A 14,360-nucleotide genomic window follows, 5' to 3' on the forward strand; every position below is an offset into this window, starting at 1 on the left:
CTGAAACGTCCCATACTTGGTTATTAAGAACTTTTAGGTAAAACATTTAAAATGTATCTTATAAATTTCAGACATAATATAGGAATGGAAATCTATTTGTATAGTAATGAAGCCCCTACTCAGACGAACACAAATTATATAAAAAAATAACCAAAAAAAAATGTTGTTTTTCTTCCATCCTGTTCCTAGCTATAACCTGCCCTGAACCAGAAGTTCCTAATTCAGAAAGAGTGACTGATGTTTCTGGTCCATACATAGTAAACTCTCAGGTGTCATTTAAGTGTAAGAGTGGTTTTACCATTAAAGGATCCAACTCTTCGACATGCAGTATTGCTGGTCATTGGGAGCCGCCGTTACCTGAATGCCTTAGTAAGTCTTGAGGCTTTATTTCTATAAGATTTCTTATATAGACCCCCATTCCATATGTTGTGCAAACACATATTCAACTTCTAATCTCAGGAGCATTTCTATTTCATCAGTGTTTCTATGAAAAAAAAAAAAAATTCCATTCAGACTTTCTTTTGGCATAATTTTCAGTGTCATTCCAATCCATTAGAAATGTTGACGTTTGATTTGGTTAAGATGCTCAAACTAAAGGATATTTTGTTTGAGAAAACACCTGAAAAACCTCAAAGAAAAAAGTTTTTCTCATGTGTTCTGTAGGAATATTTGACAGGGTTTGTTCCATTTCCCAAAATTGCTACTAACATCAATTAAAAATATACTAGTTATTGAGAACTTTCAGGTAAAGCATTTAAAATGTATCTTATAAATTTCAGACATCATATAGGAATGGAAATCTTGTATAACCCAATTGTTTTTTCCACCCTGTTCCTAGCTATAACCTGCCCTGAACCAGAAGTTCCCAATTCAGAAAGAGTGACAGGTGTTTCTGGTCCATACATAGTAAACTCTCAGGTGTCATTTAAGTGTAAGAGCGGATTCACCATTAAAGGATCCAACTCTTCAACATGCAGTATTGCTGGTCATTGGGAGCCGCCGTTACCTGAAAGTCTTTATTACTATAAGAATATTTATGTAGACCCCTATTCCAGTCTGCTGGAGTTTGTTGTGCAAAAACTTTGTATTCACCCTCTGATCTAGGGCGCTATTCAAGTCCATCAGGGATTGCAGTTAGAAAATGTCATATTCTATTCGAGTCATTTTTTTTGCATCATTTTCTGCGCCATTCTATTGCATTAGAAATTCAAATCCTTTATTTGGTGAACCTACTCTAATTGCATGTTTTCCATCTAAAGGGGAGGAGAGTCCACGGCTTCATTCATTACTATTGGGATTTAAGAACCTGGTCACCAGGAGGAGGCAAAGACACCCCAGCCAAAGGCTTAAATACCTCCCCCACTTCCCTCATCCCCCAGTCAATCTTTGCCTTTCGTCACAGGAGGATGGAGGAGTGCCGGAGTTCCGCAGTAGTCTCTTATGGATGGTATTACTCTTCGCAGTGGGACTGGAGTTTTAAGCAGTCCTGTCAGTCTCTCAGTGAGGGCCTGGGCGAAAGTTAGAGTCCAGAGATGCAGGGAGCGTCTTTCTGCGAAACCATCCCGACTCATATTAACAACTCCATAAGCAATCAGCGTTGACGAGTTTCGCTGCCTGCTTTCTTCACTCAAGTCCATGTCAGGAGCGACGCTACTAACCTGTTACATTTGAAGGGCCGTGTTCCTGTTCCATGGCGTAGATTCTGGTAAGATCATTTCATTTTTTATTAATGATGATAACATAGAAGACAGGGTCACAGTGTGGCGCCTTTTTATCTTTACAGAATCAGGGATTATTGAACAGGGGGGTTTATACATAATAATGTTTGTGTCATTGCTGCGTTATGCGTGAGATGAGGCTCTGGCTATGTGTGGAACTTTCAGGTGACTTGTGGAATTCTTGCACGGCCATTTTTGGCACGGTTTTCCCGAATGTAGGGGCAGTCCTGCCAGGCATTCCACATGACAGGGTGTGTCTACCTATCCTTCTCTGTTGATCTGTGGCGCAGGAGACATAGCAGTTTCTGTAGTCCGGGTCCTAGGAGGTGGTGAGGGCCCTGGCCATTGGTGGTATAAAGTTGCCTTTTTGTAAATTAAGTTAGTCTTCCCATAAACGCAAGCGATGGAGGACTCTGACGCGATAGAGGGCTCTACCTCCATAACAAAGTCTCATTTCTGTGTTTATTGTGAGGAGGTTCTGGTAGATCAACCTGTTCAACTATGTTCCACATGCCTTGATAAAGTTACAACATCTAAATGTAAATGGATGTCTAGTACTACTGAGCTGTCCACCTCTAAGGGGTCTTCGTCCCGTGAGGTGCGTTTCCTGCATTCATCTCCAATTGCACATGCAGCGCCCCAGGGTCCAACGGTTACTCCTTCTGGAGAGATTCATTGGCCCTCAGACTTTGCGGACCAACTGGAATTGGCGGTTTCTAAAGTGATCCATGCCTTACCACGTTCTGCTAAGCGCAAGCGTAGGGTGTATCATAGCGGTTCGACCCAGGGTTTGTCCTCGCGGATGGCAGATCCAGAGGCTCTATATGAGGTTGAGGCCCACTCCAACTCTTTGGAGGAGGTCCATTCTGGGTCGGAGTCCATGTCATCTAAGCCTCCTGCTGTGGAGGAGCCTGGTTATAGGTTTAGGATGGAAAATTTGCGTTTTCTGCTGCAACAGGTACTTGCTACTTTGGAGGTTCCAGAACCTAAGATCTCGGAGGAACCTGCAATTCCTAAGCTTGACGAGGTGTACGAGGACAGGGTGGTCCCTCAGACATTCCAGGTTCCCGTTAAGATGGAAAATATTATTAAGAATAAATGGGAGCGATTAGGGTCACCCTTTTCCCCTTCTTTTAAAAAACTGTTTCCTGTTCCAGACTCTCAGCTTGAGCTGTGGGGGACCATTCCCAAGGTGGATTGGGCTATCTCTATGGTCACGAAGCGGACGACTATTCCCCTTGAGGATAGTTCAGTTCGTCGTTTAAGGAGCCCATGGATAAAAATCTGGAAAAGATGTTTCAGCACACGTGGTTTGTTTTTCAGCCAGCAGCCGCCGTTGCGGAGGTCGCCGGAGCTGTGATATATTGGTGCGAATCCCTGTGTGAAATGGTCGAAGGGGAGACATCCATCAACGAGATACAGGAGAAGATTAAGGTGCTGGAGGTCGCCAATTCTTTCATCTGTGATGCCAATATGCAAATTATTTGCCTGAATGCTAAGGTGTCAGGTTTTTCGGGTTTAGCGCGCAGGGCTCTGTGGCTAAAATCTTGTTCTGCGGACATGACCTCCAAGGCGAGGCTGTTGTCCCTGCCTTTTCAGGGAAAGATCCTGTTCGGTCCAGGATTGGATTCGATCATATCCACGGTTACGGGAGGCAAGGGAGCTTTCCAACCGCAGGAAAAGAAGGCTAAGCCCAAGGGATCTACTTTTTGTCCCTTTCGTGCGGACAAGGCCTAGCGCCAGCATCCTGCCGTGAATGCCGACCAGTCCAAGGGACCTTGGAAACCAGCTCATTCTTGGAACAAGTCTAAGCAGAGCAAGAAGCCTGACGAGACTAAATTGGCATGAAGGGGCAGCCCCCGACCGATCTCCGGATCACGTAGGGGGCAGATTATCTAAATTCTCAGAAGCATGGTTGCAGGATGTTCAGGACCCCTGGGTTCTAGATGTTGTCTCTCAGGGCTACAGGATAGGGTTCAGATCCCATCCGCCAGAGGGCAGATTCCTCCTGTCAAACTTGTCTTCAAGACCAGAGAAAATAGAGACCTTTCTAGAGTGTGTGAGAGATCTCTCCTCTCTCAGGGTTATCGTACCAGTACCCCTAGCAGAGAGAGGTCTAGGGTACTATTCCAACCTTTTTGTGGTCCCAAAGAAGGAGGGCACGTTTCGCCCGATTCTGGACCTAAAGTGTTTAAACAAATTTCTGAGTGTTCGATCATTCAAGATGGAAACGATCAAATCTATTCTGCCCCTAGTTCAAGAGGGACAGTTCATGACAACTAAGGACGCTTACCTTCATGTGCCAATTCTCAGGGACCACTTCAGGTTCATAAGATTTGCGTTTCTGGACCAACACTTCCAGTTTGTGGCCCTTTCTTTCGGTCTGGCTGACTGGGAGCGCTGCTTGCAGTAGTCAGATCCAGGGGCATTGCAGTGGTGCCTTACCTGGATGACATCCTAGTTCAGGCACCGTCGTTCAGCCTTGCAGAGGATCATTCAAGGGCTCTTCTTCTTCTGCTCCAATCTCACGGTTGGAAGATCAACTCAGGAAAGAGTTCCCTGGTTCCCAGCAACAGGGTAGATATCCTGGGTACGATAATAGACTCTATGGCCATGAAGATATTTATCACATGGCGGCGCAGGAAGCTGGCGTCCATCTGTCTTGCCCTTCAGTCCTCCACAAGCCCGTCAGTGGCTCAATGTATGGAGGTGATAGGTCTCATGGTGTCAAGCATAGATGTCATCCCATTCGCCAGGTTCCATCTCAGACCTCTTCAGTTGTGCATGTTGAGACAGTGGAACTGCAATCATTCAGATCTATTACAGCTGATATCCATGGATGCTTGGACTCGGAACTCCCTCTCTTGGTGGACCCATACGGAGCAACTGTCCATGGGGACATCCTTCTTGAGATCGTCCTGGGAGATTGTGACCATGGACGCCAGTCTGGGAGGATGAGGTGCTGTTTGGGGTGCCAGAATGGCACAAGGAAAGTGGTCCAGGGAGCAGTCTCTCCTTCCGATCAACATCCTAGAACTGCGAGCAATTTACAATGCTCTGAAGGCATGGCCTTCTCTGGAGTCGGTCAGTTTCATCAGATTCCAGACTGACAACATTACCTTGGTGGCTTACATCAACCATCAGGGGGTATGAGGAGCTTCCTTGCGATAAGGGAGGTGTCTCAGATTCTGGAATGGGCGGAGTCCCACGACTGCTCGCTCTCAGTGATTCACATTCCAGGTGTGGACAACTGGGAAGCGGATTTTCTCAGCAGACAATCCTCCCATCTGGGGGAATGGTCTCTTCACCCTGAGGTGTTTGCGGAGATTTGTTACAGATGGGGAACGCCGGAGATAGATATCATGGTGTCTAGACTCAATTACAAGCTGCCTCGATACGGGTCAAGGTCCAGGGATCCCCAGGCAGAGTTGACAGATGCCTTAGTGGTTCCTTGGGGTTTCAGCCTAGCTTACATCTTTCCACCGCTACCACTTCTACAAATTTGTCGTCATTGCATAATTTCTGCCATTCACCTTCCAGGTGTGAACAGTTAGGAAGCAGACTTTTTCTGTTGCCAGTCTCTTCATTTAGGAGAAGGATTTCTGAATCAAGATGTTTTCCAACAGATTGAGACTTTGGGGTCTGCCAGAGACACCTGATGAAACAGTTATACAAAAGCTGGGAAACATGTTGTGTTTTTAATCTTTTAATATTATTTTGAATAAAATAATTTTACCTTACACTATTCTGTTTGCTGGTCCTGCAGCACATGACTATCCAGAAGTTTGTGGAGTCAGGAGCAGTTTGCCGGTTGCAATTCTGATTTTCATATTGTTTGCCACATGTATGTGCTATGGTGGTGTTTTCTTCCTTTTCTTTTATTTATATAAACCTCATGGCTTGAATCACAAACTGCCCCATTATTGTGCCAGATCTCTAAACCCGCTGGCAAGTAGATGCCTTAGTGGTTTCCTGGTTTTTCAACCTCATTTATACCTTTTCCTCCATTTGTGTTGCTATGCAGATTTAAAACAAGCAGAAACATACCTCAGCAATTCTTACTGCTCCAGTGTAGCCTTGCAGGATTTGGTTTGTGGATCTGGTTCAGATGTCCGTGTGCCAGTCATGGAGGCTTTCTATAAGAAGGGATCTTCCGTCTCTTATCAGAAAATCAAAACTTTAAATTTGATGGCATGGAGATTGAAGGCTTAGTACTGTCTCAGAGAGGTTTTTCTGAAAAGGTTGTTGACACCTTGATTCAGGCTAGCAAACCTGTTACCAGATATATTTAACATAAGGTCTAGGAAACATTTTTTGCTTGGTGTACTAGCAAAGGTTACTTCTGGAATTCTTTCAGAATTCCTTTAGTTCTTGTGTTCCTGCAGGAGGGTCTGGATAAGGGTTTGTAAGCCAGTTTCTTAAGGGTCAGATTTCAGCTCTTTCTGTTTTGTCTCATAAGAAAATTGCTAAAATTACAGATTTTTCAGATCTTTGTTCAGACTCTTGTCAGAATTACACAGATTGTTTGTCTCTCCTCTTTGGAATCTTAATCTGGTTTTGAGGGTTCTTCAAACTCCTCATTTTGAGTTGATGCATGGTTTACATATTTCGCTTTTATCCTAGAAGGGTTTTTGCGCTTTCTGCTTTGTCATCAGTATAAAGCTGTTCTTCCCACTACCTATCCATTCTTGTTAATTTGGAAATTGTGGTCCCTTCTTTTTGTCCAGCTCCAAAGAACTCTAAGGATCATCTTCTTCACAATCTGGATGTTTTGAGAGCTCTCAAATTTCATGTGGAAGCCATAAAAGATTTAAGGCTTTTTTCTTCTTCTCTCATTATTCATTTTTCTGGGCTTTGCGAGGGTCAGAAAGCTACGGCTGTTACTCTATCTGCCTGGCTTAAAGCCTTAATTCGTATGGCATATTTGGTAAAACCTTCCTGAGCACATTGTTGCTCATCTACTAGAGCGGTTGCCACTTCTTGGGCCTTTCTTAATAAGGCTTCTATTTATCAGATTGGCAAGGCAGCTACTTGGTCTTCAAAGTTTTATCAGTTTGATGTGAATGATCCTTCTGCGGCTACTTTTGGAAGGAAATTTATGTGGGCCGTAGTTCCTGATCATTAATGTACCAGCCTTCACTGTTTGTCCTATTTTATGGTGATCCCATGGACTTCACTGCTTGGCTTCTTGAACTTTCACTATCTGATGAAAGAGAACAAAATTTAAGCTTTCTTGATAAACTCATTTCTTTCATTATAGTGAGAGTCCACAAACCCCCGCTCTTTCTTTTTGTTCAGGTGGTGGCAATACTTGTTTTGCGCTTGTTTTGACCCGCTTTATCTTTCCTGCTTTTCTGTTTTCTTCAACTTCTTGGCTATATGTATGACTCATGAGAAGTGGCAGGTATTTAAAGCTCTGGTGTGTTGGGGTATCTTTTGCCTCCTCCTAGTTGTCAGGAAGGGTATTCGCACATGTGATGACTCGTGGACTTTCACCATCATGAGATAAATTAATTTATCATGTAAAAACATACATTTTGATTGTATATGGCTACCAGTGTCACGTGGTCCTTTTTTATAAGTGATCATTATAAGTATCTTGAAATAATTGCATGGTTTATTTTCCTTAATGTGCTCTTTTAGCAATATTATCATAATCTATCTTGTAAATGCTAAAGGACCGTTAAATACAGTAAAATTGCATAATCCACAAATGCGCAATAATGATTAGTAGACTTTTTTTTGTGAGAAAGATTGCTTCTGTTTCCATGCCTGCTGAGAACAAAATTGATAATAGAAATAAATTGAAGAGTTTGTTAAGACTGCATGCGCGATCTGAATCATGAAAGACAAATTTTGACTTTAGAGTTCCTTTAAGGTCTGTTCCAGCAAACACTGTGTACAACTGTTTCAGAGACAGCTTAGCTTTATAGCATTTCACATTAAAAACTTCTAAACATGTTTGTTCTCAATCCACAGATTCTTCTGGAACAACCAGGCCACTAGTTACAGGTATAATATCCCGTGACCTATTGACAATTTTTTTTAATGTATTTATTTATATTTATTTATATTTTATATACTGGAAAACAAAAAGACAATAAATGTATGACAAAGTTTATAATATCTGCTCTGAAATAAATACATTTTATTTTAAATTTAAAATGCAATAAATGCTTACTAGTTTTACTTATATTAACACTTAGACAAACAACTGGACACAGCAAAATTTTATGTTACTATAATAATAAATGTGTTTGAATGTCTTGGGTGCCTATACAAATTGGGGATAGTCCCTAAATTTCAGGAACCTTGAGCTCCTACTGTTGCTCCCCATTGTGTTTTTCTAACCCCATACTGTCTGCAGCCCTCTAGCCACCATTTGGTGTAATTTAGGTATGGCTTCACCAGACGCAAGCCTAGTATGTGTAGCTATGTGTCGTAGTGAGTGTGCAGCTTTCTTCTGAAATACCTCCACCTTTGAGCTGGAAAGATCTTAGCTGAATCCCTCCCTGCAAGTTTATCTGGGACTTTATTACTTCATATATATCAGTGGCTCTTATGGCAGTGACTCCTTCACCCAGGTGGCTCCCCTGTATCTATAGAGTATGAAACAAGCCAACCTTGGTAAGCATGCACTGAAAGCTGTGTGCATCAAGAAGATAGGGCTGGTGGATGTTGGCCTGCTTGTTCTCACTCTCCACATTATTTTGCTACAAGGGAGCCCTGACATTTCTAAAATACCTGTGTATAGCTGAATGCTGTAACAATGTATGAGCCCCAGTGTCCTAGGCTTGAATCAACACACCGTTGCAATGTGAGCTGGGGACCAGAAAAGGACTGTTGAGGCAGCTGGGCTGCGTATGCAGAATATATACTTAAACGGACACTGAACCCAAATTTTTTCTTTTGTGATTCAGATAGAGCATGACATTTTAAGCAACTTTCTAATTTACTCATATTATCAATTGTTCTTCATTCTCTTGGAATCTTTATTTGAAATGCAAGAATGCAAGTTTAGATGCCGGCCCATTTTTGGTGAACAACCTAGGTTGTCCTTGCTGATTGGTGGATAAATTCATCTACCAATCAAAAACTGCTGTCCATAGTTCTGAACCAAGAAAAAAGCTTAGATGCCTTTTTTTTATATATAAAGATAGCAAGAGAACGAAGAAACATTGATAATAGGAGTAAATTAGAAAGTTGCTTAAAATTGCATGCTCTATCTGAATCACAAAAGAACATTTTTGGGTTCAGTGTCCCTTTAACCCCTTAATGACCACAGCACTTTTCCATTTTCTGTCCGTTTGGGACCAAGGCTATTTTTACATTTTTGCGGTGTTTGTGTTTAGCTGCAATTTTCCTCTTACTCATTTACTGTACCCACACATATTATATACCATTTTTCTCGCCATTAATTGGACTTTCAAAAAATACCATTATTTTCATTATATCTTATAATTTACTATAAAAAAATATAAAATATGAGGAAAAAATTGAAAAAACACACTTTTTCTAACTTTGACCCCCAAAATCTGTTACACATCTACAACCACCAAAAACACCCATGCTAAATAGTTTCTAAATTTTGTCCTGAGTTTAGAAATACACAATGTTTACATGTTCTTTGCTTTTTTTGCAAGTTATAGGGCCATAAATACAAGTAGCACTTTGCTATTTCCAAACCACTTTTTTTTTTAAATTAGCGCTAGTTACATTGGAACACTAATATCTTTCAGGAATCCCTGAATATCCATTGACATGTATATATTTTTATTTAGAAGACATCCCAAAGTATTGATCTAGGCCCATATTGGTATATTTCATGCCACCATTTCACTGCCAAATGCGATCAAATAAAAAATATTGTTCACTTTTTCACAAATTTTTTCACAAACTTTAGGTTTCTCACTGAAATTATTTACAAACAACTTATGCAATTATAGAATAAATGGTTGTAAATGCTTCTCTGGGATCCCCTTTGTTCATAAATAGCAGACATATATGGCTTTGGCTTTGCTTTTTGGTAATTAGAAGGCTGCTAAATGCCACTGCGCACCACACGTGTATTATGCCCAGCAGTGAAGGGGTTAATTAGGGAGCATGTAGGGAGCTTCTAGGGTTAATTTTAGCTTTAGTGTAGTATAGTAGAGAACCCCAAGTATTGATCTAGGCCCATTTTGGTATATTTCATGCCACCATTTCACCGCCAAATGCGATCAAATTAAAAAAAAACTTACATTTTTTCACAATTTTACAACAAAATTATTTACAAACAGCGTGTGCAATTATGGCACAAATGGTTGTAAATGCTTCTCTGGGATCCCCTTTGTTCAGAAATAGCAGACATATATGACTTTGGCGTCGCTTTTTGGTAATTAGAAGGCCGCTAAATGCTGCTGCACATCACACATGTATTATGGCTAGCAGTGAAGGGGTTAATTAGGTAGTTTGTAGGGAGCTTGCAGGGTTAATTTTAGCTTTCGTGTAGAGATCAGCCTCCCACCTGACACATCACACCCCCTGATCCCTCCCAAACAGCTTCCTTCCCTCCCCCACCCCACAATTGTCCCCGCCATCTTAAGTACTGGCAGAAAGTCTGCCAGTACTAAAATAAAAGGTATCTTTTTGGGGTTTTTTTTGGCATATTTACATATGCTGCTTTGTAGAATCCCCTCATAGCCCCCAACCTCCCTGATCTTCCCCCAAACAGCTCTCTAACCCTCCCCCTCTGCCTTATTGGGGGCCACCTTGGGTACTTGCAGGATGCCTCGATATCGCTTTCCACACCGAGAACGCGCAGGGTACGTCCTTGGTCATTAAGTGACTTTTTTTAGAGGACGTACCCTGCACGTCCTCGGTCGTTAAGGGGTTAAGTATTGTAGACGATCTGGTTTTGCCTGTTTAACTTTGTTTAGTCTCCTCATATTTACCAGAATCTAAAACAAGGGGGGATACTTGTTTTTAAAGTGTGTGTGTGTGTGTGTATGTATATGTGTGTGTATATATATATATATATATATATATATATATATATATATATATATATATATATATATATATATATATATAATTTTAAATGTTTAGACTAATAAATACAGTCATGGGAAAAAGAAGTGCGCACCCTCTTTGAATTCTATGGTTTTACATATCTGAATATAATAAAAATCATCTGAACCTTAGCAGGTCTTAAAATTAGGTAATTACAACCTCAGATAAACAACACCACATGACGTATTTCACTGTGCCATGATTTATTTAACAAAAATAAAGCCAAAATAGAGAAGTCATGTGTGAAAGTACACCCTTATTGCTTCCACATTAATTAAGAGGCTAAGTAGCAGCGGGAGCTGCTAATCAAATGCCTTGATTAATTGATCATCAGCAATTGTGACCACCTCTATAAAAGCCAAAATTTTAGCAGTTTGCTGGTCTGGAACAGGTTTGTGTTAACATAATGCCAAGGAAGAAAAACATCAGCAATGATCTTAGAGAAGCAATTGTTGCTGCCCATCAATCTGGGAAAGGTTATAAGGCCATTTCCAAACAATTTATAGTTAATCATTTTACAGTTAGAAAGATCATTCACAAGTGGAAAACATTCTAGACTGTTTCCAATGTTCACAGGAATGGACGTCCCAGCAAATTCACCCCAAGGTCAGAGAAATTACAAAAAACCCAAGAGTTACATCTCAGACTCTTCAGGCCTATGTTACCATGTTAAAGTTCATGACAGTACAATTAGAAAAAGACTGACCAAGTATGGTTTGTATGGAAGGGTTACCAGGAGAAAGCCTCTTCTCTCTAAACAGAACATGGCAGCACGGCTTAGGTTTGCATCTGAACAAACCACAAGAATTCTGGAACAATGTCCTTTGGACAGATGAGACCAAAGTGGAGATTTTTGGCCATAATGCACAGCGCCATGTTTGGCGAAAACCAAACACAGCATATCGTCACAAATATCTCATATCAACTATCAAGAACGGTGGTGGAGGGGTGATGATTTGGGCTTGTTTTGCAGCCACAGGACCTGGGCACCTTGCAGTCATTGAGTCAACCATGAACTAGAAAAGATATGTGGGAGTTAAGAACTCACACTTATAACATTCAAAAAAAGAAAAAATTAGGAAACCTAGTATGCCTCTAATGTTGAGCATATAACAGTATGCAATAACACTCAGAGAACCTTCAATGTGCTAGTGATCAATGATATTCAACAATAATGCACTGATAATTATGTACTAAGGTTCAGTTGTAAAGTGTGCAACAAATCATGCTCCATTTATGTAGCCTGTCCATACGGAACCAAAATAGAAAATCTCATACACCTTCCCTCATGTTAGTTTCTAGGGACTCTAAGTGTGATGAACTGGGTGAGTTACACAATTAAATCAATACTGTCCTATAAAATTAATAGAAAGCTGTCAGAGAACTGCAGCTGTATATTGTTTGATTATTGATTTACTCACAGTTCCTTGGTCCAGTGCACTGCGGCTGAAATGCACGCAGCATTCGATACAGCTTGCTTTAGTAGTTATCTCCCCAAGCCAGTGAAGCTTTGTGTACTGTAAAGGGGTTGTAATTCTCCAAGCCGTACAATCACAATCAGCTGTCCTCCAGTGGTTTACCCGGACCTCCGTGTCCACACAGCACCTTCGGTCTGATGGACAGACTTAATTGAACGTTCCCCTGTAAAGCCCTTACACCTGACTCACCATATGGCCACAAAAATGTGTACAAAACTAAAGAGGAAGGTAAGGAGCACCGAGCCGGTAGGGTTAAAATATATTAACTTTATTATTTATAGTGATAAAAACTAATGGGTTACATATACCCTGGGTAAAACCTTTGTACAGGATCCAGGAAACAACATTGGCTGACAATGTTGTTTCCTGGATCCTGTACTAAGATATATGTAATATATTTTAACCCTATCAGCTCGGTGCTCCTTACCCTCCTCTTTAGTTTTGCAACCATGAACTACTCTGTATACCAAAGTATTCTAGAGTCAAATATGAGGCCATCTGTTGGACAGCTAAAGCTTAGCCGAAATTGGGTCATGCAACGGGACAATGATCCCAAGCACACCAGCAAGTCTACAACAGAATGGCTAAAAAAGAAAATAAGCTGTTGCAATGGGCCAGTCCTTAACCCGATTAACCTTAAGAGAGATGTGCATAAATTAATGCCCACAAACCTCAATGAAATAAAGCAACGTCGTAAAGAAGAGTGACTAATAAGGTCATACATAAAAACTATTACTTCGTTATTGCTGCTAAAGGTGGTTCTACATGCTATTGAATCATAAGGTGTACTTTGTTTTTCACACATCGCTTCTCCATTTTGGCTTTATTTTTGTTAAATAAATCATGATGGGGTAATATGTCATGTGGTGTTGTTCATCTGAATTTGTATTTACCTAATTTTAAGACCTGCTAAAGACCAGATGCTTTTTATTGTGTCTTGATACATAAAACCATAGAATTCAACGAGGGTGTACTTTCTTTTTCCCATGACTGTACATTGTTTTGTTTGTGTGTGTTTTTTTTATTTAAAAGAAAAGCAGAAAGTCCAGCACAAAGTGTGGTAATATTGGGTGCAAGCTATAACAGGGAACTGCACAACCCTGTGTCAATATCCAAACGTTCAACAAATAGCAGCACTCCAAAGGGTAATAATTACCAAATCTTTATTGCAGCCAGAAGCACAAAAAACAACAGCAACGTTTAATCATGCATGATTAAGGACATGTAGTCCGAAACGTTGCTGTTGTTTTTTGTGCTTCTGGCTGCAATAAAGATTTGGTAATTATTACGCTTTGGAGTGCTGCAATTTTTTGAACGTTTGTGTTTTTATTTTTATTATTGCTTCACATCTATTAATACATTACTTTAAGGTGGAAAAAGAGGCTTTTTCTTCGTTTTGTGCACTCGGCATACTAAAATATATTTTCTAAACAACAACATTTTGTGTGTTAAATTTAAGGCTTAAAATATATAAGAAGATGGTACAATTTTTAATATTTATGTCCATTTTATTGTAGACCTTGTGCTGGGGGCCAAAAAAAATACATTATAATATCCTTGCTAGAGAGCAGCTACTGGAAACATCAAACAAGTTTACCAGTTTATTTATTTAGTGAATCATATCATCTACTGTATAAGGCGTAAATTAACGCTTCCTGCTAAAATTATAGTTCTAAAAGCAGATTGTAATGGAAAATTATTTGCATCTTTAAACTATGATAAAGCACATTTGAAATGAATTGATGCTCTTTATTTTTAAACAGGAATCTTATTTGCCTTGTTCATCATCGCCATAACTGTGTTTGCTTAAAGAAGAAATAAAGGTGAGTCAATATTACTTCCAAAATAAAAATATCAATGCCTTATACCAATTACTGCAATACTAATTATCTGCAAAACTAAAACAATATAGGATTTTTAGAAAATGTTAGTAATTTGCAGGTTATAAACTTGAGAGATTTTGGTTCATACAAATGCAATTGTAAATAAGAAATTAACATTGAACTTAACACATGTTCCTCCAATAATTTATTTAAATGATCCCATGTATATACATTTTGTAGTATCTCAATTATTAAGTCTAAATATAAATTACATTTATTTCCATAGCATT

The 14,360-nt window shown here is 40.1% G+C and overlaps 1 protein-coding gene across 4 annotated transcripts in view; it reads left to right on the forward strand.

Annotated features, from left to right (window-relative positions):
* The window catches only part of LOC128653411 (membrane cofactor protein), a 226,810-nt gene that overhangs the window by 167,248 nt on the left and 45,202 nt on the right, over positions 1-14,360 (forward strand). For 2 of the 4 annotated variants that reach the window (XM_053706676.1, XM_053706677.1), the window contains 3 exons: positions 190-369; positions 7,698-7,730; positions 14,011-14,070. In XM_053706676.1, the coding sequence (XP_053562651.1) occupies positions 190-369; positions 7,698-7,730; positions 14,011-14,057 (260 nt within the window). In that variant the 3' untranslated portion in view covers positions 14,058-14,070. The remainder of the gene's footprint in view (positions 1-189; positions 370-7,697; positions 7,731-14,010; positions 14,071-14,360) is intronic. The other 2 variants (XM_053706678.1, XM_053706679.1) reach the window with 1 other exon arrangement.

The sequence above is a fragment of the Bombina bombina genome, chromosome 3, assembly GCF_027579735.1.
Source record: "Bombina bombina isolate aBomBom1 chromosome 3, aBomBom1.pri, whole genome shotgun sequence".
NCBI classification, from domain to species: Eukaryota; Metazoa; Chordata; class Amphibia; order Anura; family Bombinatoridae; genus Bombina; species Bombina bombina.